Source organism: Geotrypetes seraphini, chromosome 16 (genome assembly GCF_902459505.1).
Source record: "Geotrypetes seraphini chromosome 16, aGeoSer1.1, whole genome shotgun sequence".
NCBI lineage: Eukaryota > Metazoa > Chordata > Amphibia > Gymnophiona > Dermophiidae > Geotrypetes > Geotrypetes seraphini.
In genome coordinates, this window is record NC_047099.1 from 40,850,668 (window position 1) to 40,874,642 (window position 23,975).

The window sequence follows — 23,975 nt, forward strand, 5'->3', positions numbered from 1 at the left end:
TGTCGGGTCCCTTGATTGGTAATTGGTAAAAGGGTTTCCATATTATTTTTTGCATATCATTTTTTGTCATTAATAAAATTTGCCTACGTCTTGTACAGATCTGCAGTTTTGTTTTGTTTGCTCTAAGGATATAAGAAGACATGAAGTGGTCCAGAGGAAGGTAACAAAAATGGTAGGGGGTTTGCACCAAAAGACATACGAGAAGAGACTGAACCACAAGAGTCTAGAGAAGAGGGAAAATGTTGCTATGGAACAGATATTTAAATATTTGAAAGGAATTAATACAGAACCAATTCTTTTCCAGAGAAGGGGACATAGAACTAGAGGGCATGCATTGAGGTTGTGGGGTGGGAGACTTAAGAGAAATTCTTTTTCATGGAGATGACTGAAATGCCCTCCTGGGAGAGGCGGTGGCGGAATTCAAGAAAGCGTGGGATGAGCGCAGTAGATCTCTAGTTGGAAAATGAACGGTAGAAAACTGAAGAACCAGGCGTCCAGGACTGGGCAGACTTGTTTTATTGCAATTCGGTTTAGGGTGGGCTGGGGAGAGCTTCGACGGGAACTCCACAGTCATCTGAAACACGAGGATGGTGATGGGCAGAAGGTTTACGGTCTGCTTCCCACGAAGGACGAGACGGTTCAGAGAGGCTGGAGTGAGCTTCGACAGCCGTTGGAATCGGTGGCATGAAATATTGCTACGTCTTGGGTTTTGGCCAGGATTGGCTACTGGGCTTGATGGTCCATTAGTCTGACCCAGTGAGGCTATTCTTATGGAATCTAATGACAGTACTGGGCAGACTTCTAAAGACTATGGCCCAGAAATGGCAAAGAAAAAAGATCATTCAATGTAATCAAGAATTTATAATGGACAAACTTGATGGACCAGTGAGGGTTTTATGTGCCGTCATTTACTCTGTTACAAGGTGCCGCCAGCCTCATGAAAACCATTAAATGATAACAGACTTTTTTTCCCCTACAGAAAACGAGGCAAGAGATGGAGTTGGCAGGTGACCATAGGCATTAACCAATGGCAGACAAGCTGCCAAAATGCTTCGCATCATCCAATGCGCTTCATAGCTATTTTCATGATAAACGCACGTTGCACGCCGCTTCATGCATTCTTATGTTCCAAGCTGGGGGGGTTCTCCAATCACAATTCAAACTTCTTCAGACCCTACCTGCAAGTTTGACCAGGGTTTACTCTTTACTGGCTCATCTTCTTCATTGGTTTTCTGTTGAATAAGATCTGCTAGGACTCTTTGTGGGACAAACACACAGGTCTCTATCTGCCATCACTAGTTATTAGCAGTTATTCGTTATGTTCCTTCCCGTTGCCAATGATCCCTATCTGGTTCTTCCTACAGCCCCTTTTGCAATCCACAAAGCCGTGTGCATGTCCTCTGTGTGTTGGAATAATCTTCCTTCAAATCTAAGGTCAGAAATGTCTGAAGAACTTAAAGGGTTTACTTAAGACACACCTGTTTGTCTTAGCCTTTGAAAGGACGGGAACAGCGACAGGGCAACCGATTGCTTGTAGGTTTTCTGCCTTCCTTGGCCCTTTTCATCCTGCTCCTTTTCTTCTTGAATGAATGGAGACCCTTTCTTTTTTTTCAGATTTTGATTTCTTTCTGGTTTCAGTGTCTAAGAATGTTATTGCCCACTGCTTTGATCTGTGCAAAGTACAAATAAACTAAAAACTCTTTTATTCTCAGAGAGTTCGCCTAATGTAAACAGAACTGTATGTAGGACAGAAAAAGAAAAGAGCTTCTTATTCCATTAAGGATGTGCACAAAACCCATCAGAGATAAAATAAAGGAGAGGTTCTCAGCCCAACCAACTTCCTACTTTCTGAGCGTTATTTTGCCACCGGAGCTGAAAAGAGCGTTATTTTATTTTGCAAAGTGTCAATTTGCAAAAACAAAAGACTACATTTTGACATTGTTTCAGATCATTGATTAAACCAGGTGGGTCCAACCTGCGGCCCCATGAAGTATTTTGTGCGGCCCCGGTCGAGGGAGATGCAGTGTTTTCCTCTGCTACCCCCGGGTGTTTACCGTCTTGCCGGTTCCCTCCTCTGTCTTGCTGCAGCTTTTGCGCATTTGCGCGGCCCCAGAAATTTTTTTTCAGCCAATGCGGCCCAGGGAAACCATAAGGTTGGACACCCCTGGATTAAACCATATCCACGTCATTCTCTTCTTGGCTGGGCTGAGAACTTTTCAGCACCCCCTTGTAGTGTGATGACTTTCAGTCTCTGGTAACCAGAGATGAGATTGTGACATCATGATGCCTCATTCCACCAATAAGAGCCAACCTCATCAGTGATGTCACAATGGCTTGATTGCCCTATACTTGGCTCACTTTTATTACATATGAGGGGGTGCTGAAAAGTTCTCAGACCAGACAACCAACTTCCTAAATTCTGAGCGTTATTTTGCCACTGGAGCTGAAAAGAGGGTTATTTTATTTTGCAAAGTGCCAATTTGCAGAATTGTAATGCTACGTTTTGACATGGTTTCAGATCATTGAATGAACCACGTTAACAAAAAGTGTGGAGCCGTCGTGAAGTTCCTATTCCTGCAGAAGAAAACTCCAAAGGAAATCCACAAATGTATGATGCAAACATTGAGTGACAAATGCTCATTGTGCTCCACAGTGAAGAAGTGGTGTGCAAACTTTCAGCGTGGAGATTGTCATAGGCAGCCTCAGGGCAATGGGTCCTAGGGCACCCGCGACAAGAAAACTCTTGCGAGCCTCTGCAGGCTGCACAAGGAAAGAAAAGGCAACCACAGGAAAACACCACAGCACCAGGTAAAATATGGTTTCAAATTCAGCAAAAAAAAAAAACAACCCAAAACCCATTTAAACCAGCCTTCTTGCATCCAGGTTTAAACAGTTCAAGGTTCAAGAAGAAAGCAATAGTGTCAGAATGTTCCAAGCACATAAAATATGGTCCTTTTACCAGTGCACACTAAAACAAGGCATTTTCATTCAGTCTCTGTGTTACTGCTGTTCAATAAAGTTCTTTGAAACTTTACCTTGAGTCTTTCATTATTGAAAATCAAAATGAACTCAAGCTCATATTCTGGCTTCTCCAAGCCACTACAGCTTCTTCAGCTTACCTTTAAAGCAAAAATTCAACGTCAGCAAATGCTCCTTGGGCTGATATCGGATGACACAGCCTGTCGTAGGGCTACAGCAGTGGGCACCAGCATATGACGTGCTGGCCAGGGAGCATGCTCTGTGTGGTCTCAATATTGCAAATAGTATGCCCACAAAAACCCACCACAGAAAAACACAGAGCAGTCCCCACTTCCTGGGACTATTAATCGCCCTTCCCCCTCACACATAGGGAAAGGAAAAACAACAAACACACAGCTCTTTTAAAGTTCAATCATGTGCCACCAAGCACCACACCTTTCTCAGGGTTACACAGCAATAAGTACTTAGCAAATTTATCCTAAAATATTCAGTTCTTCACAAGAAAATCCATAATAAAAAAAAGCGAGGCAAAATCTTGCAGCCAAACAATAAGGCAATTTAGTTCACTTGCCTTTAGTGCAGCAGGCGTCCATCAGCAGGATCCCATGAGACAGTTTAGGATACAGCTCCAGCTCCATGGCTTGAAAACCCTGATGTACTGACTCCTACTCTGAACCAGCTTTTACCAGGTTCATGCATTCTGGTTGTCCACTGCCATCCAGAACTCTCAGCCCTGAGCTCTCCTGCCTTCCTTGCTACTTCTTCTCCCTCTGCCTCTCCAGCTGTTCTGCTTTCTGGAGTAAAAGCCTGCAGCCATGCCCCAAACCCTCAGGTGCAAGGGCTTTCGGCTGGCTCTAGTTTCAGCCTGCACGTGACTACTGGGAACCAAGCTAGAGCTGTGTGTGTGTTGTGGAACAGGCAAACCTGCTCCCCCTAGAGGCCAAAGAAGAAATCTCCTTAAAATTCAGTTTTAGGTTTAACTGTTTCGAGCACTGCTCTGGGGACAGACCTAGCAGGCATAGGCTGAATACCACAAGATTTCAAGACCAAAGATGCAGCAAGGTCTGGGAGGCCTCAGTGTCAACTATCCAGGGAATGTGTTGGGTGTATAATCCACAAGCAGCTGGGTTTGCAGAAGCTGTCAGCCAAGCGGGTGCCTAAATGTTTGAATGCTGATGAGAAACGACATCAAGTGGACACTTCCAAGTTGATTTTGCAGCATTTTCAGCGAGCTGGTGCCAACCCTTTGGACCGACTAGTTACTGTTGATGGAACATGGTTATACCGCCATGATCCTGAAACAAAACAACAGTCCATGCAATAGCCGCACTCAGGTTCTCCAAGGCCAAGGAAATTCAAGACCCAAAAGTCAGCAGGAAAGGTCATGGCCACGGTGTTTTGGGATCAGGAAGGTGTTGCAATGACTGATGATCTTCCAAGGGGCCAAACAGTTAATGCAGAATACTACTGTAACTTGCCGTGCCAATTAAAGTGCTTACTGCATTCACAAATTCAACTTCAGTCATAAAGTCAAAAATCAAAAATGGCTTTTATTTTAACCCAGTGGTCAAATGTATAGCATAAGGCAAAAATCAAATAGCATTCAGCTTTCCCCATCATCTCATCCAAAATAAAGGCAAAAGAAAAATATATGCATTTGGCAAACAGCGCAAACAACCAACAGCACAAATAATTGGTTATGAGCTTTTAAAGCAGCTCCAGTCGAACACTGCAGTAAATGATAGTAACAGTTATTTGCCTGAGGGCAGAGCCCTAAGTCCTGTCTGCAGTATATCACAACAAACCCCCCCACAAAAAACTTTTCTTCACTAGACAATAAAGCTCTTGTCCAGCCCTCAAAGTAAAGTTGCTTCTAGGAAGCCAAAACTTCTGTTTGTCATTTATTCTTATCAAGCAAAATATCAGAATACAAGGCATATAAGAAATGTATATTGCAGGAGTGGAGAGAGCTTCTGTAATTCTCTAAAACAGCCAGGCTCTATCTGTAACAACTATCAGTAAGCAGCTTAGCTGAATGGAGCCCTGTAATTACTACCAGCAATGGCACACACAGTGTATACTGGCAGGCATCCAAAACACTGATTTTACAAAGTTCTCTTCTGCCTAAGCAGAGCCTGAAATGGGCAGTCTTTATTAACTCAGATAAGCAAACTGGCAAAAAAAAAAAAAAAAAATGCAAAACTCACTCACTGGCAACATATAGCACACTATGCCTAAGGAAAAACAACCAGCTGCAAACACTCACTTATTAGTTGGTCTCCATTTGCTCTGGCATGATTTCTGTGCTGCTACCATTCTCTAGAAAGTCCATGCTCTTACAACCCCCTGGAGCATAAGGATTAGAGATGTGAAAACTTCCACAGCAGCCTGAGTAAGCTCCAGCTTTCCTTGTCTGGACTGCCTTATTCTTAAAGGCACAGGCACCTTGGCTTTAACTGCCCTAGCTGATGTACTGACAGGATAAGAATGCTGCCTGTTAGTTTGTTCATAATCAAACTGGTCACCTTTACTTCTACTCGTACAGCAAGCTACTCAATAGAGCTGACCTAGTCAGCTCTTCTGCACTGGATCTTCTTGCCTGCTCTAGGGGCAAAACCAGGTGGGGGCTGGGATTGTCACACATAGAGGGTAGGGGATGCAGAACCCAAGGTGAGAGGAGTTAGGAGTCGAAAGCACTCTCAAAGAGGTGGGCTGACATTTATAGGCGGTCCTTGCTCGGAAGAGCTTACAATCTAACTTGGAGAGACAGACATAACTTATAGGGTTGGGGATGCAGAACCCAAGGTGAGAGGAGTTAGGAGTCGAAAGCACTCTCAAAGAGGTGGGTTGACATTTATAGGCGGTCCCTGCTCGGAAGAGCTTACAATCTAACTTGGACAGACAGACATGACCTAGAGGGTTGGGGATGCAGAACCCAAGGTGAGAGGAGTTAGGAGTTAACTTGGCATTTGCTTTCTATCCTGACCACCTGGTTGTCAGCTCAGCCTCTCAGCATCAGTGCAAGAGTATCCAGAGGGAAAACACATTCTCACAGGGTCCAGTTCATTATATGCTGGGAGAGAGGCTTTATTCTGGGGGATTAGGGAAGAGTTGGAGCTAACAGGCACTGCTTCACTCATTGCAAGTCTCTGAAACAATCTACTTAACAACATAGGAGAGATTATGCTGTCGAATGATTTAATATCCCGTTGTGTAGCAGGTTCCTTTTTTTTTTAATTGAAGACCAACTTTGCAGACAACTCAGGGGCGGAAAAACCTTGGCCTTTTCAAGACCGCAGCTGAGAACATAGTAATCCTTCCTTTTACAATCCCTCCTTCCCCTTCAATAACCGCTAGGCCTACAGCTTTTTACAAGTGAAGCTTAACGTCTCTTCTTAAGAGGATTCAGTGTGTTTGCAGACTGAATCCGGAGGCCCACAAAGCATTCCAGGGTTGGAGAGGCACTTGGATTAGAGGACCCCAGCGCTCTGCATTTAGGGAAGCAAGAGTTAGCACCTTACAGTATGATATATGAAGGCTGCCTGGGACCCATCATCCTGAAGGAACTCACCAGGGGCAAGAGAGTCGAAATCGGGGGTCCGGGAATCACCATCCTGGAAGAACTCACCAGGGGCAAGAAAGTCAAATCGGGAGTCCGGGACCCACCATCCTGAAGGAACTCACCGGGGCAAGAGAGTCGACATCGGGGGTCCTCTCCCAATCATCACTAAGCAGTACAGCTCTTCCATCTCACCATAGCTCTTATTATCCCAACATTTCAATCCCTCCTTTGACTCTACATTAGAACAATTTTCAAGCAATGAGTGCCAATTTCTACTGGCCATACTGGTTCTAGAGACAGGTGGGTTGTGCTCCTTTTTACTGGAGATGCTGGGTGTACAAAGTGACACTTTCGGGCGGGGGCACTGTTTTGGTAGGGGACACTGTTTCGGTAGGGGCACTGGCACCTCTCCACCCCTCCCCCTTCCATGCTCTTTCACTTCCGCCCCCACACCTCTGGTCCTTCACTGGTGCAAGCAACAGTGACATCACTTCCTGGTCCCACGACCAGGAAGTGACATCAGAAGAAGGTGTAAGCAGAAAGTTGGAGATGCTGCTTGTCCCGGGGAAATTAAAAGGTACGGGGATAGGGAAGAGGCACTCACGGCAGGGGGGGCGGGGAAGGAGGGGGCAGAGAAGGGGGCGTCGCCTCCCACCCTCGCTACGCCACTGGGTATACATGAACTTTAGAGAGCGCATTAGACTCTTCTCTAGATGTGAGTTGGACACGTTGAAAACAACCATAGGGATGATGCTGGAGAACGTTATTCAACTAGCAGAAAACCAATTTCTCGTGAGATCTGTAATTCATCAAGTCGCAAGGGCTCGAGCCCAAGTCAATGGCCCCTAACACAAGCTAGAGGTGAGCCATCTCTCCCTCAGTGGGACACACCAGTTCTTAGCAAACTGACTGCCCTATTTTCACATTAGTATCACATAGGGTTACCATATGGCTCCAGAAAAAGGAGGGTGGATTGAGACATCCGGGTTTTACTTCCATTGCATTCAATCAAAGAAAAAAAACCCGGATGTCTCAATCCATCCTCCTTTTTCTGGAGCCCTTTGGTAACCCTAGACCAGACGTGGGCAACTCTGGTCCTCGAGGGCAGAAATCCAATTGGGTTTTCAGGATTTCCACGATGAATGTGCACTGAAAGCAGCGCATGCAAATAGATCTCCTGCATATTCTTTGGGGAGATCCTGAAAACCCAATTGGATTCCGGCCCTGCCCTAGATTATCACATGAAGATAGTCCATTACAGGACTGGCCCCTCCCACGTCCAAATGGTCTTGTTCTGGGCGTTTGGGACTTGGATGAAATTTTGGTTGAAAATGTGGTATAAAGATAGACGTCCTGGCAGTCCCAATGGCGTGGACGTCCAGACAGAGCAGGGGTAGAGAACTCCGGTCCTCGAGAGCCGTATTCCAGTCGGGTTTTCAGGATTTCCCCAATGAATAGGCATGAGATCTATTTGCATGCACTGCTTATTCATTGGGGAAATCCTGAAAACCCGACTGGAATACGGCTCTCGAGGACCGGAGTTCCCTACCCCTGCTCTAAGTCGCCCAATATATTCTATGGTATACGAACACTACAAAGCAGGGTACAATTAACCAAATTACCTATCTCAAAAAGTATTTAATACATATAATATAACTAGACAGGTTTTTTAAATTTAAATATACTGTATTTTTATTAAATAACACGAATCTTAGCAATGGGGGTCCTTTTATCAAGCCACGGTAGGGGTTTAACGGTGACAGGATAATCCCACGCCAGACACCAGCACGCCGACAATCGAGCGCTGATAATTCGGCGCAAGAAAAGAAGCGTGCTGTGGGAAAACTTCGTTTTAAAGAGCTCCGACGGGGGTGGGTGGGGGGAACCCTCCACTTTACTGCATAGTGTTTGCGCTGCCGTTGGGGGGGGTGGGGGGTGCAACCCCCCTCATTATAGAGAAAACAGAACTTTCCCCCCCCCAAATTGGAAATAGTTCCGTTTTCTCTATAATGGAGGGTTCCAACCCCCACACCCCCCCCAACAGCAGCGCGAACACTATACAGTAAAGAGGGGGGGAGTTCCCCACTCACACCCCGGTTTGAAGCTCTTTAAAACTAAGTTTTCCCGCGGCGCGCTTCTTTCTTGCGCCGAATTGTCAGCGCTCGATTGTCGGCACGCTGGTGTCTCGCGCGCGACTGACTATGAACCAGGTTTAACGCGTGTAATACCGTGCGTTAAACCGCCTGCCGCGCTAGCCGCTAACGCCTGCGTTGAGCAGGCGTCAGTTTTTTAAGCCGGCCGCGGGGGTTAGCGCGTGAAGAAATGTCCGACATAATAACTTTATTCTTCTATACCGCCACAATCTTGCGACTTCTAGGCGGTTTACAGTCAAGAGAGCTGGACATTCAGCGAGTTACAATATGCAGATAGTCAGAGGAAAATACAGAGTGCAGAAACTTTAAGAAAGCGAAAAATAAAATACAGTAGTAGCTTGGATTACGAGTATAATCCGTTCCAGGAGCATGCTCGTAATCCAAAATGCTCATTTATCAAAGCGAGTTTCCCCATAGGAAATAATGAAAACTCGCTTTGATGCGTTCCCTCCCCCCCCCCCCGAGAACCGGCATTGCTCCCCTCGAAGGCCCCCCCCTGCGATCCGGCAGCCCCCCTGCCTCAAACCGGCACCCCCCCCCGCCACGATCCGACCCCCCCCATCATGATTGGGCACCCCCCGACACGATCCGACCCCTCCCCCCCGACACGATTGGGAACCCCCCGACACGATCCGACTTCTCCCCCGACACAATTGGGCACCCGCCCCCCCCCCCCGCCGCTTCTTACCCTCATCTGGGCACTCTTGAAGATCGGCCTCCTCGTTTGCTGGGCCTTGAGCATCTGAGCATGCTCAAGGCCTGCGAGTTCACGTGTCGGGGGGGGGTCGGATCGTGGCGGGGGGGGTGCCGGTTCGAGGCAGGGGGGGTGCCGGATCACAGGGGGGGGGTGCTGGATTGAGGGGGGGTGCTCGTAAACCGAGCTATCATTGTATACAGTTTGTTAAGAAATTTTCAGAGGGGATATTTTAGATAAAAGTTCCAGAAATTACAAAATACAGTTTGATTAGGATTTCAGAGGGGAAAGACGAGAAAAGAAAAAAGTAAAAAGAGTTTGTTGCAGATTCTGTTTAGGTGATATATCTATCGAATAAGGCAGTTTTTATGAGTTTCTAAAAGGACCCCTATATTATATATGAAACATAAATGAATCCATATTGTACTTCCAGTTACTAAAATCTATATTATCCCCAATACGGCGGAAGAAAACCCGGAGCTGGTACTCAGTCCATTCCCAAGCCTTGTCTTACGGAAACTAACAGGTGTGTTATGGCATTGATTTTGCTGGATTTATGATGTTAGGTATATGTTTAGTAGAGGGAATGGATCCCGTAATGATTTAAGTAATTATGTTGTAGAAGTTGAAAACCTGCCACCGTTTCGGCTCCTGAAGACGCTGCAGTGGCGAAACGCGGCGCCACGTCGGGCTGGCCGGACACAGGGAGGGAGAAGGCGAAGAATCAGTAGATGCTGGTCGGAACATTGGAGAAATGAAATAATACACCCAGACTATGGGCTCCTTTAATGAAGGCGCGGTAGCGGTTAACCGCTACCACCCCCCCTTGAGCAGGCGGTAGTTTTTCAGCTGGCGCGGGGGATAGGGCGGGATGAAAAGTCATGCGCGTGAAAGGAGCCCATAGTGTTAAGATATGTGTTATTTAATAAAAATAATTCTTCTGAAAACGTACACAGTAGATTACATAAGGAATTGGCGCCATATCAGAAATATATCATGAATTCCCCTAGCATTACATCTACGATGACCCACCCCTTCCCAAAAATAAATCCCGTTTCTCCCAGTTACTCCCTCTGTTCCTATATTTATTTATTATATTATTATATGGATTTATTAAGCACTTTATGAGATTCAGGGGGGGGGATGTATGAGTAGGATGGAATTGGTTATATGGAAATGTATCACAATGTAATAAATTGAATATAAAATAAAAAGAATGGGGGGTAGGGAAGGGGGGAAAAGGGGGATGGGGAAGGGAATGGGGGGGTTGGAATAGGTATTATGGAAATATATTTTGGAGGAAGGATAGAAATATGTCTGGAAATATCATAATTGTGAGTTTAATCATATTTGTTTCTATTATAGTATCGTATATTTGCTTGTTTCCTTCAACAAAATGTTATAGGTTTAAATGTTGGTAACAGCGCTTTGCATGTTCCATTAGAATTCACACGACACGGCGGGAAAGACTCAACCGAGGATCCGGACAAACGCCAAGGCTGTCCCTTCGTCTCCCTTGCCCCCAGACAAAATGAACGCAGTTCCTTACAGGCTGGGCCATTCGGGTCTTTTGCCACACACGCCGCTTGTCGCTGACCATGAAACAAGAGGCCCAACCTTTCTCAACCTACGGGCTCTCTCATACAATCTACGTCGAAGCTCTGTTTAAAGTATTTTGCTCCGTGGATCAGCAAAAAGCCACTTTCTGGCGTCTCGCGATCTGTCTCGTTTGGTCCCTGGAAGGGATCCAGCGTGACTGGTTGATGCTGCGTGGAAATAGGCAGAAGGTGGCCCCCATCTGTCACCGCTCTCTCTGACCAGGGGGGGGTCCCTTCCTGGGTAGACTGCCTCTTGGCTCTATGTAAGATAACGCCCCAGTTCACCGAGAGATTTCATCCGCGTGGCGTGACACCACAAATGCGAGAACAGAAGGGAGAACCAAAAGCCGAGAGCTGGTGTAAAAGTGTCCGCAGTGGCACAGACTCGTCTTGCCGCATCGTGGAAGCCCGCAGGTGCGGTGAGGGACCGCTCCTGCCCTCCGGCTGCAGAGAACTCTCCATTTTCTAGAAGAAATCATCGCCTTGTCTGGGTTTGCTTTCCGCAGCAGCCAGCTTTCCTTTCATACGCATCAGAGAAGACGCAAATCTGCCCCAGACACCAGCTTAAAACCCATCTGTTCCAGTGTCTGCCACAGCCCAGCCGCCTACCCGGTGTTTCCTCTTTCCAGGCTCTTCCTTCCTCCTCTGCCTCTATTCATCTTTCTGGGATGCAGCCCAGGGGAAGCACCGAGCATTCTCCCCCCCCCCCCCCCACACACAAATTAGCACACGCAAGCTGGGCACGCAAAGCCTGCTGGGAGATATAGTTTTTATACAACTCTGGTTAAATAGTGTTGAAACTAAGACCTCATTGGGGGGCATAAAGCACTCTGGGAGTTGTAGTTTTTTTTTTGCAATGCTTTACTCCTAAGGCAGGGATTCTCAACCCAGTCTGTTTTTTTCAGGATATCCACAGTGAATATGCATGAGATAAATTCACATGCACTGTCTTCATTGTATGCAGACCTCTTTCATGCAAGTTCATTGTAGGTATTTGAAAGCCTGACTGGCTGTGTCCTGAGGTCTGGGTTGATGGACCTTCAGCCTGTCCCAGCATGGCAGTTTTTATGGGACATGTAGCTGTTTTAGTGTCTTGCCTTACCACATATCTAACTGAGATAACTGAGTACCAGGAATATCAGAGAGACCGGTGGATGTACAGGAGCTCATAACCAGGACTGGATCAGCCTGTTTGCGTTGATCCAGCTCAGAGAATCACAGGGCTGGCAGACCCACGAGAGGTCGTATAAACCTTCCCTCACCTCCAGGCAACATCTGCTTTTGCTGTATCTTCCCAGCCTGTGTCCGACCTGCTTATGAAAGCCTCCGGTGACGGAGACTGCACACCCTGGTTATAGCAGAAATCATCTTGGAATACTCAGTTGTGAGCTTTATTTGGTTCATGGTGTCACAGTAAACCCGGATGCAAAAGGCAGCCCAGTTAGCTCACAACCTTTCCCAGAGGGTTCAACCTCTCCCCCCCCCCACCTTAGTAACAATCACTTTTCACAATCTGGGGGGAGGGGAGGGATGGGGGGGGGGGGCATGAGAAACCAGAACCCGGTTCTCTGTGAAACGGAAGCCAGAGCAGCAATGGTGGCGTCTTCTACAAACCCATTTAGAAATCAATAGCCTGGCTGGGAGGGTAATTCATCACGGTGCCATATACGAAGCATGTGTATAGGGAGCAGCGATGGAGTCGGAGCAGAAACAGAGCTACACCCCACCGCAGACCTCCTCCAGGGACCAGCAAGATGGTGCATTTTAAGAGGCCTGTGTGGTTCAAGAGGGGTCGGTCTGGTGTACCACGCAAGCAATTGAATTTCCCATGATGCCGAAGAACAGCAGTGTCATCTTCACAGGATATCCTAGCTGGGCAGATCCGGGGCTGACATTTTGGTGAAGAGCAGGTTTGGAATTGGAACCAGGTTCTCTGGTCTCTCCTCTGCTCTCCACCCTAACTCTTTGGACATGGGGCTTGGTTTTCAAGATGGCCGAAACAGGTCCGTTGACCATGTTCTTAGACAACATATTCTAGATATCTCAAGAGTATAACTGACAAGACGAGCTGGCCTGCTGGCTCAGATGGTGAGCGCTGGCTCTGTCCTGGGGATGGCCAAACCGTCTGTTGCTGGAAGCAGGGTATGGGCACACTTTGGTCATCATTTAGGAGTGCCACATAGATGGAAGGGTTGGAAGGGAAGCCTGGTGTTGTCATTAGAGCGACCCAACTAAGCATGTTGGGGGCGGGGAAGTAAGAAAACAAGGTGCAAGATCCACTAAAGATGTGAGTCAAGGTTATCGGTACGAACTGGCAGATCCCAGCCCTAGTTCTGAGTGAATGAAGACCGAAAAGAAAACAGCAATCCAGGGTGGGTCTCCCGACACTTACACCCGTTTGCAGCCCTGGCTGTCCAGAGCGACCATCTCTCCCGCAATGACTGGGCCAGCCCTTGAGGAATGCAAACAGGATGGGCTTTCAGGATTGCCCTAATAAATATGTATGATACATTTACATACAATGGAATTAGTATGTAGGCGAATATCTGCCACGCATATTCATTTGCGATATCCTGAAAACCTCCCGGCACGAGCGGCAACCCCAGTCTGCTCCTCGCACCAGCTTCGGCTCTTCCGCTAATGTCGCCTCCTAGGCCTGGGTCCTTTGTCCTCTGTCTACTATGGCCTTGTCCTCATTAATGCCCCCTTTTAGCCCCTGATCATCTAATGGTACAACTGACTCCCCCTTTCAATATACCTGGGGAAAAAAAAAAGATTTTATTCCGAGTTTTTCCCCATCCAGTTTCTACGGGCTTCATCGCATTTGCTGTGCCAGAATCACTAGCGTGGCTTTGTAAAAGGATCCTTCATTGAATATATGAGGGGGGGGAGGGGGTGCTGAAAGGTTCTCAACCCAGTCAACCAGTTTCCTAAATTCTGAGTGTGTTATTTTGTCACCGTAGCTGAAAAGAGCGTTATCTTATTTTGTGAAGTCCCCATCTGCGGAAACAAAATTTTATGTTTTGACGTTGTTTCGGATCATCGATTGAACCATATCCACGTTATTCTCTTCTTGGTTGGGCTGAGAACTTTTCCGCACCCCCTCCTATTGATCTTTATTTCCTCTTATTTTTCAGTCTCCTAAGTTGTTTTGTGAATTGTAGACCACTGAGATGGACTTGAACTTGAATTTCTTTTCAAATTCTCTCTTTGCCTGCCTTATCAACATTTTGCATTTCACTTGCCGTGTGGCTAGGCTGTTTCTTTTTTCCTTCCTTCGCATCCCTTTTACATTTTTTTGAAAACAAATTCATTTTTGACTATAACCTCCTCTCTCACTTCACCTTTCAACCATGCTATCAGCTGAACTCCCTTCCACCTTTATTAATGTGTGGAATTCATCTACTCTGGGCTTCCAAGATGTCCATCCTAATGTAAATTCTTAGGCCCCTTTTACTAAGGCGATTAGCTTGGTAATCCTACCAAAGCCCTTTAAATCCCTATGGGCTTCAGTCCAGTTACTGTGCAGCACTCACTATTGCACACAATGAAAGTGGACCTTAATCTTTGTAGATGCTCTTTTTAAGTGTGTTTTTTTTCTCTCTAAACATTTTCCTCATTTTATCATAGTCACCCTTTTAAAAGAATGTTAGTGTAATAGATTTTCTTAGTGTCCTCGTTCCAGTTATGAAGTCAGATCTGACCATGTTATGGTCACTATTACCAAGTGGCATGCCTTGCACCAAATCCTGAAGGTCCTATAATGCAGCAGGATGAGCTGGCATCAAATCTCCCTCCTAGAATTGTGTAACTTGGCAGCTCTGGAGGTGGGACTGTTCTGCTCTATATAATTTTCTGTCTTCCTCAGCTCTTTCAGGCTGGTCTCCAGAGATCGAACTCATGTCCTGAGGGCCAGGAGCTCTTTGCACTGGGCGCACACATAGAACCTCTCGTTAACGAGTAGATATTTGCACAGGTAGCCCTCCATCTCACTGGATCTTTAATTTTGTTGAATTCTTAGCAATTTAAAATTTCTACGACAGCCTGGATGTTCCAACTAATTTCTCCGTTGGCTGGCTGGTCCACTTTGGAAGCCACTGCATTTTCTGCCCTTGGGTTTTGGTTTGGTGTATTATTCAGGTCTATGGATCTTACCAAACGACAGGTGAAGGAACAGAGGAATTATGAACTATATGAGGAGCAGAAGCCACCGCGTCAGGAAACCTGAAAAGTTACCTAGAGAAAGCCTTCATGAACCGAAAAACCACCCCACACAGCCAGGGAATTTGAACTCCCTCATCCCTCCTGCCTTGCCTGGCCCGCACGCACACATGTTCTCCCTCTCTCTGGCTGGCATTTTTTTTTTTTTTTCCATCTTCTCTGTTCGGATAAAGTGATGTGGCTGTCTCAGTGTCTCGGGAGGACGCTGACATAATTTCATTAATAGGCCCTCCTGTTCCAGTGCGGAATTCCCATCGGGGTATCAACCTCTGTGCCTACGAACCACTTGCTGAGATGGTGCTATTACCCATCTGGCCTGCTGGCTACCAGCCTTTGGAGTGAGGAATCCAGAGGGACAAGGGTCACCCAGGTTCCATTATTGGGGCCTGGGACTGCTGGGAAGCCGGACTTTTCCCAGGGCTGTGCAAGTGATGGAGAAATGTGGCTCCTGGTGGAAAAGCCACGGGAATCAGTTCCTTTAGGGATTGCAGAGTGCACTGCTTTGCTTTGGGCGGTCCTTTCAGCTAATTGTCAGAAAAGCATCCTATTTGTCTTGACTAGACTGTAAGCTCCCGGAAGCAGGGACCATCTGGCTGAATCGTCCAGGCGCCTGTAGCTGTGTGTGTGGCTCCAGTTCCACAATCCCCCGCCCCGATGAGCTTCCCCCGCTCTCCTTCGCCTCGGAGCGCGCCGGCTCAGGAAAGAGGGAGGGAGGGAGGGAGGGAAGGGAAGGGAGGGAGGGGAGGGGACTACAATCCCCAGAAGCTGGAGGGGCAGGTTGCATGCAGCAGCCAGGGAATTTAAAACAAAAGAGTTGGCTGCGCTCGATGCAGGCGTGGTTGGAGCGGGTCCTGGGGGGGCCCGGGATGCTGCCGCTGCCCCCCGCCCTGCCCGCGATCTGGAAGTGGCAGGCTCGGGTTACAGGAGGCGAGGGGGCTGGCCAGTAGAGGGAGGTGGGCGGAGGGTCCCTCTCCCTGGCTGGCTTCTTTCTTTGCGCTCTTTGTTCCCCCAGCCTTTGTTAGCCATGCCTAGCCTGGTGCTCTCGGAGATGATGGAAAGGGACGGGGTCTTTGGCGATCTGGGCAAGGAGCGGGGGCTGGAGGACGATCGCGCCCTGCAGCTCGCCCTCGACCAGCTCTGCCTGCTGGGGCTGGCGGCCGACGACAACCAGGGCAGCCGGAGCGGCAGCTGCAGCAGCAGCAGCAACGGCGGCCCGGCCAAGAGCCCGCCGGGCCAGGCGGGCAAGCTGGGCAGCCTGTACAAGGAGGCCGAGCTGCGGCTCAAGAGCTCCAACACCACCGAGTGCGTGCCGGTGCCCAGCTCGGAGCACGTGGCCGAGATCGTGGGCAGACAAGGTAAGGCCCCCCCGGCCCCCCCTCTGGGGAGGGGGCAAAGTGCCAAAGTTTGTATTGGGGGGGGGAAGTGCAAAGAATGGGCAACCTGGGGCTGAGAATTAGTGGAAAGTGGCTAGTGTCCCCCCCCCCCAGCCCAACTCTCTCTCTATTTTGGTCAAGCAAAGTGACCATTCTTTGCATTGAATTAGGAGGAGAGGGGCTGTGATCATCCCCTCCCTAAAAGCACCCATCCATCTGTCTTTGTTAGGCTGTCGAGTTATTTGGGGGGGGGGAGATGTCCAAAGGTTCAGGAACAGATCCCCTGAAAGTTGTGCATCGCCTCTTTCAAATCCTGCCACTCTGAGACCTGAAGGGTCTTGTCACGCCCCCTCCTAAGCTGGGGAGGGGATTGAGGGAGCCCCCCCCAGAGCTGTCCAGCACTTTCCCCATTGATGCTTTTGTCCCTTTCAAATGATTAGGAGGGGGGGGAGAGAGGGGTGAAGTGAGACGCCACACCCACCAGCTTCCCTGAGCTCTCAGCCCTTCTGGAGGAGAAGCAGCCTTTGAAAGGCTTTGGGGGGGGGGAATCTTGGTGCTATACTGAAGTTTTGGGTTCTCAAGCAGGGGGGCCGGAGGGGATTCCTGAGGGCAGTAACCTGATGAGGACCTGGAATAAACCTCAGAACCTGAGCAGATGGGACTTCAATGATGGTGGGGGGTGGGGGGCAATAGGAAAACCTTGGTATTACCTGGGGCAGGGGGGGGGGGGGGAAACGGTTGAGAGATGCAAAGAATGATAGTCCCGAAGCTGGTAGGCATTATCGGAACAATAGACCAGAGGATGTGGGTGGGTGGGTGCTGGATGCTCTTGTAGAAAGGATGATAAAGGATGTTGTAGCCACATAATCTGTCTGTCTGCATGGGTGTCCTGAGGGGGGGGGGAATCGATTCCAGCACCCCCCTGCCCTCAGTTCTCATTCATGGCAGAGGCGGGTTCTGAACTGTGCAGACATGAGGTCTAGCATCCTTGCTTTCTGGGCCATAGATCCAGCCCTTTTTTTTTTTTTGCTGGTCGAAATGGGTTCATTTCTGGTGACCCAACCAAGCTGAAAGAATGATGTGGGATCTGGTGTTCCGACAGCTTTGCGAGGTGTCTCTGTAGGTGGACCCCATGCTTGGTCCTGTCCAGTGCAGTCCCTCTGACCAATTTAGGGAACCTCTGATCCTTGTATGGCTCCTTAAGGTACGACTTTTTCTTATTCAAATGGACCTACCTTTCTATTATAAAAAAAAATGTTGCTTTGATCTTCCTAGGTCCCCATTGACCTTAGGTTGATTTCCACCCTGGAGGTGGCTGCATGCATATGTCTCTTGCAGTGGGATCTATTATGGATGAAAGGTGATAGGTACGATTTATTGTATAAACATTTTTTTTTTCCCAGAGTGGCTTTTAATCAGGCATATAAGGCCCTTGTGTTAAAATCAATGTTTCATTTTCCTGGGGGATTAGATGTTTCGGTGAAGCCAGAAACAGCCCAAAACTGAGGAAGAAGATAAATCTGGAATAAGACCAGTCATACACCCATGGGACCTGGAAGGTTTGGGGGCCACATTGTCGACTTGCGAAATGTAAAAAAGGCGTAAGGTTACCTTAAAACTATTAGTTGGGGGCTTATTATTTAAGTAAATTAACAGCCCTTAAACATGGGAACGTTGTTTCCTTTCAAAAACTTTGGGGATCCCTTTTGGGCTCGGTATAATTCAAGTACACAGCATAGGACAGTGACACTTGTGTGTATTTTGGGTTGGTTCTGGGCTCTGTATTCCCGAGTCTAGCTTAATCATGTTTCTGATAAATCATTTTAGAAATTTGGATCATAGGATACTGTTTTGTTAGGGGGGTTAATTTCTTTCAGGGTTTGTTTGTTTGGTTTTCCTGTTCTGCTTTGCTGAATTTGTTTACTTTGAAGTTAAAAAAAAAAAAAAGCCTCTAAGTTCATGTTTCTGATGACAAACAGCACAGAAACGTCATGAATTCCCTACTGCAGGTTCTAGTGGCAGGAGGTTTGAGGTTAAGTCTCACTTTAAAGAACAGAGGCAGGTCTCCAGTAAGATTCCCTGCCCCCCCCCCACTTCACCCCTTGAGTCTCTAGCCTAGCTCTGGAATTCCCTGCAGGTATCATATAGTCATACTGTTGCTTTAGGAAAATAATAATAATTTTAAAAAAAGAAAGAGAAAACCCAGCCTGGTGGACAGCTGCTGTCTGGCCTCCTTAAAGAAAGGCTCGGCTGTCTGGTGTAGGTCGGTCCGTCAAACCAGTGCAGAATTCCTTCAGCAGCTGCCATGGGCCCAGCCCGCAGCGCTCTCCCCTTGCCTAAGTGACTAAGGGAGAGGAGCCAGCCGCCACTTTCAAACTGGGGAGCTGCGGAACTTGGAGATGGTGCTGGGCCTGCTTTGCCCCCCCCCCCCCTTCCCGGTTTAGAGCCGAGGAGGCCCTGTTTGGTCCATAAGGATGGTAATGTGCCGTCACACCCAGGAGCGGCTCTGCATTCGTCAGGATCCTTAGGACCCTCAGTTGCTGGAATGGATCCTAGGGGAATGGCAGGGCTTTAAGTAAATTCTGGGGAGGACCTTAATCGGACAGGAATGGGGGGAGGGGGGTTCCCGCTGATTCCTCATAAAGCAGGAGGGAGCAGTTGGCTGGATTGTTCTTGCAAGTAGAGATGCTTATAATGGCCCTTTGAAAGCTGAGGAATAGCGAGTGTGAGGTGGGGTGAGAGCCTGCGTGTGTGACGGGGGGGTGGGGTGGGGGGAAGAGACTTTGCTGGACAAAAGAAGTCTCCAGAGCGCAGGAGCCTAGCCTGGGCACGCTGTTTGCCATAAGCCATCCCCAAGTCTGGCAGTCAAAATGTGTGACTTTTGGAGCTGCACGCGGTGGGGGGGGGAGAGGGGGGGAAGGCCTGAGGCTGGAGCAGAGCCTTTTTGTTAGGATTCCCATCTCTTCCCTCCCCTAATTCTGTCCCTAAGGTACCCGAACCTCTCTTCTCAGATTCTGTTCTGATCGGTCAGGAGCGAGAGGCCGGGTGCTGCCGACCTCCCCGGCACTGCAACACTGTGGCCTCCGCTCCTGTTCATTGTTTTGTTTTGTTTTTATGGCCATGTCTCTTGATCTGTTTTTTTTTTTTCATCTGTCTTTGCTATATTCATGCTTTATATGTCTTGAGTATGAAGCTGGCCTGAAGCTCTGCTCTTCAGCTGTCCGTGCTGTCTTCATACTTTACAAGTATCAATATGAAGCCGCCCTGGAGCTCTGATAAAGCTCCTCTTTTTAGTTGTCTATGCCGTAGTCCTGCTTTCTGTAGATCAGCATGACACTTGAGAGGGGGGGTGGGGTGGGTTCTGATAACAAACAGAGCAGCAGTCCCCCCCCCTCCCTTTCCTCCATTAGACCCATTTAGTCAGATTCCTGTAGTGGGAGCAGCTGACTAGAATGAGATTTTAGAATTGTTATATGTTAATTAATAGCTTCCCGGGCACGAACTGTAAATCTGAACGTGGAAAGCAAAAAAAAGTCTGAATGAACTTTAAAGATGCCCCAAAAAAAAAAAAACCCCAAACAAACCCGGAGACGGTAGAATTGTGGATTAACAGTGCATTTTGACCGAAAGGTTTCCACTGACTGCCGTTTGGCCATGCCCAGCCTATCTGAGAGCTATCCGACGATCACGCAGGGACGTAAGGGCAGGAACCTTTTCTTACTTTGTAGCAGAAACGTATCCTTTGAGAGACATCACAGTTTTCTAAGCCTTAACTGCAAAATGCAACATTTTAAATAGCTCTTTGTGTGCGTTCGGGAGCAGGCTGAGATAGGGATTCGTTCCCGAGGCCTAATGCCAAGCTGGGATTAGAACCGATGCACCCAAAGGAAATGTGGCTTCCTTTCAGGGTCAGAGCAGGGGGTTAGCACTTAAGGACATCTTAAGAGCATAACGATAGCCTTATTGGATCAGACCAGGGGTCCCGTCTTCACGGAGGCTATTCCAAGTCACAAGTACCTGGCAGAAGCCCAAATAGTAGCAGCATTCCAGAGCTGATATTGTGACGTCATAATGCCTCATTCCACCAATGCCTAAGAGCCAACCTCATCAGTGATGTCACAATGGCAGAAACCCAAAGAGCAGCAACATTCCAGAGCTGAGATTGTGATGTCATAATGCCTCATTCCACCAATGCCTAAGAGCCATCCTCATCAGTGATGTCACAATGGCAGAAACCCAAAGAGTATCAACATTCCAGAGCTGATATTGTGACATCATAATGCCTCATTCCACCAATGCCTAAGAGCCAACCTCATCAGTGATGTCACAATGGCAGAAACCCAAAGAGTATCAACATTCCAGAGCTGATATTGTGACGTCATAATGCCTCATTCCACCAATGCCTAAGAGCCAGCCACATCAGTGATGTCACAATGGCTTGACTGTCCTATAATTGGCTCATATAGGAGCATAAGAAAAGCCTTACTGGGTCAGACTAATGGTCCATCTAGCCCAGTAGCCCGTCTTCACGGAGGCCAATCCAAGTCACAAGCACCTGGCAGAAGCCCAAATAGTAGCAGTATTCCATGCCACTGATCCAGGGCAAGCAGTGGCTTCCCCCCATGTCTGTCTCAACAGCAGTTTATGGACTTGTCTGACAAGGTTTGATTTGATATAATTTTGAGTCTATGTATGTGTTGTTATAACCCTCTTAGGTTGTAAGCGGGTTGTAAGATCGTTAAAATAAGTGAAATAAATACACAGTGCTTACAATGGGGTACTAAAGGGAGGGGCGAACCACCGCACCCCCTCCCCCTGCATACCTCTTTAAGTGTTCGCCAGTGCCAGCCTCGGCTCCCGACGTCACTTCCTGGGGGCCAGGACATGATGTCAAAAGGGAGCCGTGGCCAGCGGACATTTCAAGCGGTACACAGGGGGCACTCAGATGGCGGGGAAGAGGCACTCAAGCAGTGGGGAAGTGTGGGGGGTGCATGGTTTGTCGATGCTGAGTGCCACTGCCCCAGACACCAACCTCCCTCGCCGTGCCACTGAACGCATAAAACTTTGTATTCAAATTAATATCTAATGTTTAGTAAAGTCTCTTTCTCTCTCTCTTTTTTCTCCCCCCCCCCCCCCCCCAGGCTGCAAAATCAAAGCTCTCCGGGCAAAAACCAATACTTATATCAAGACCCCAGTGCGTGGTGAGGAGCCGGTGTTCATGGTGACGGGACGTCGGGAAGATGTTGCCATGGCTCGGCGGGAGATCATCTCGGCGGCTGAGCACTTCTCCATGATCCGGGCGTCCCGCAACAAGGCCGCAGGCGGTGGGGGTGGATTCAGCAGCGCCCCTGCCCTCCCGGGCCAGGTCACCATCCGGGTCCGTGTGCCCTACCGGGTGGTTGGGTTGGTGGTGGGCCCCAAGGGTGCCACGGTGAAACGAATTCAGCAGCAGACGAGCACCTATATCCTGACTCCTAGCCGAGACCGCGACCCTGTTTTCGAAATCACCGGCGCACCCGGCAATGTGGAGCGGGCTCGGGAGGAGATTGAGACCCACATTGCGGTGCGCACTGGAAAAATCCTGGAGTATGGCAATGAGAATGAGCTTCTTCCGGTTGGTGGCGGTAGCCCCGAGCCTGGCTACCCAGCAGATGGCTGGAGGGGACAACACACCCCAGGGTGCAAACCACTTTCCACCTTCCGCCAGAATAGCCTGGGGGAGCCAGGCTATGAGACACCAAGGCTGGGCGATCAGGGTGAATTTGGCTATGGCTACCTCTTCCCGGGTTACAACACGGGCAAACAGGATGGAGGGTATTATGGGGCACAGGAAGCTGGATCCCCCACCGTCTGGGCGGGACAAGAAAACAGCAGCCCCGGCTCTGTGCTTTTTTGCAAGCAGCAGCGGACAGGCTGTCACCGATCTGCCGGCCAGGATGCGCTGACCCGGAGGTGCACCGGAGAGGCGCTCGCTGGCTTTTCCAAGCTGGCCGGCACCCGGGGTTCGGTGTCTGGCAGTCGAGAGTGCATGGTGTGCTTTGAGAGCGAGGTGACGGCTGCTCTGGTGCCCTGCGGCCACAATCTCTTCTGCATGGAGTGCGCTGTCCGGATCTGCGAGAGAAACGAACCCGAGTGCCCCGTTTGCCACTCTTCAGCCACCCAGGCGATCCGAATATTTTCCTAACAGAAAGAACACTTGAAAGTGACGTCCGAACGCGAAAGAAAGGGTGAAAAGGTAAAAGAAACCATGCATTTTTTTACAGACAGCTTTTCTTTATAATAACGTACTCTCTGGGAATCCCGTCTACATTGGGGGCCCTGTAGGGAACGGTCTCACAGATGCTGGAAGAAGGCCTCCGTCCACTGACCTCAAAGGACCTTTCAAGGGGGCAGGGAGGAGTGGCTGGAAATGGATCAAACTTAAAAACTTTTGACTTTTTTTTTTTTTTTTTAAGCCCGTACGTTCAACCGTTTCAGCTGTGGCCCCAGAGAACTGGGGGGCCTTCACTCTGTGAGCCTAATCATATGAGGAAATCAATCTATTACCTCACGTAGGACAGCAGCGCTGGGTTTTTGTTAATAATTTGAACACTAAAACCGTCACGTCGGGTCAGCCTGAAGCAGCAGTTGGGAAAACATTTCTTGATATGGAATTTTGTTTCTATACGTATATATATATATATATATATTTTTTAATTCCTCTTTTCTTTACTGCATTCTGAGGAAGAAAACAGAGATCCAGTAAAAGATTATTCAGGGCTTTTGTTTACTTTTTGGTTTTTAATATACAATGTCAAGATCTGAAAAGGGGGGGGAAAAATGACAGTTCTCACCTTGTCATCATATTTTCCTAATTTTTTGATAGGTTTTTGTTTTTAGATGCTGCTTGAGGGACTGACAGTGTCATTTCTTTGATCGTGTATGGTGCCGTCCGGCACCTGGACTCTTTGAGTTCATCCCACTTCTGACACCGGATCTGTCCTCGCAGCAGCCTGATCAGGACATTACAGAACTAATATAAAATGTCAAAATGACATTGACAACCTCCTTTTTTTATTAAATGACTGGACCAAACCACTTTTTTAATTTTTGTTTTTTTTGTTTTTTACATTTTTGCTTGTTTCTCGAAAGTCAAACTTTTAGCTGGATGAAATACTTATGTTTTTACATTTGACCTGTAAATGTTTTATAGAGGCTACATTGCCCGGTTGTATTATTTCAAAGCTGGATGATTTTGCAAGGCAGGCTATGGACTGGGTGGTTGGGAGAGGGTTAAAACCTGTGTATTTCCTGGGAAGAATAGTGAGAAGCCATTTCTAAAAAAAAAAAAAAAATGCTTAAATCCTGCTTTTTATACTCCTTGCCTCGCCATGCTCAGATTTCAGAGGCCTTAAG

At 48.1% G+C, this 23,975-nt stretch overlaps 1 protein-coding gene across 1 annotated transcript; it reads left to right on the forward strand.

Moving 5' to 3' along the window:
* Positions 1-16,057: 16,057 nt before the first annotated feature.
* MEX3A (mex-3 RNA binding family member A) lies at positions 16,058-22,954 on the forward strand. The gene is made up of 2 exons (XM_033925298.1): positions 16,058-16,562; positions 21,722-22,954. Exons 1-2 carry the CDS (start codon positions 16,232-16,234, stop codon positions 22,762-22,764), a joined length of 1,374 nt encoding a protein of 457 aa, XP_033781189.1. The 5' UTR covers positions 16,058-16,231; the 3' UTR covers positions 22,765-22,954.
* Positions 22,955-23,975: the final 1,021 nt, after the last annotated feature.

What these genes read in the sequence shown, in the direction of transcription:
- MEX3A (XM_033925298.1), top strand. Translation starts at nt 16,232, where the DNA reads ATGCCTAGCCTGGTGCTCTCGGAGATGATGGAAAGGGACGGGGTCTTT. An exon ending in CGAGATCGTGGGCAGACAAG is followed by an intron (nt 16,563 to 21,721) that starts GTAAGGCCCCCC and finishes CCCCCCCCCCAG; the next exon opens with GCTGCAAAATCAAAGCTCTC.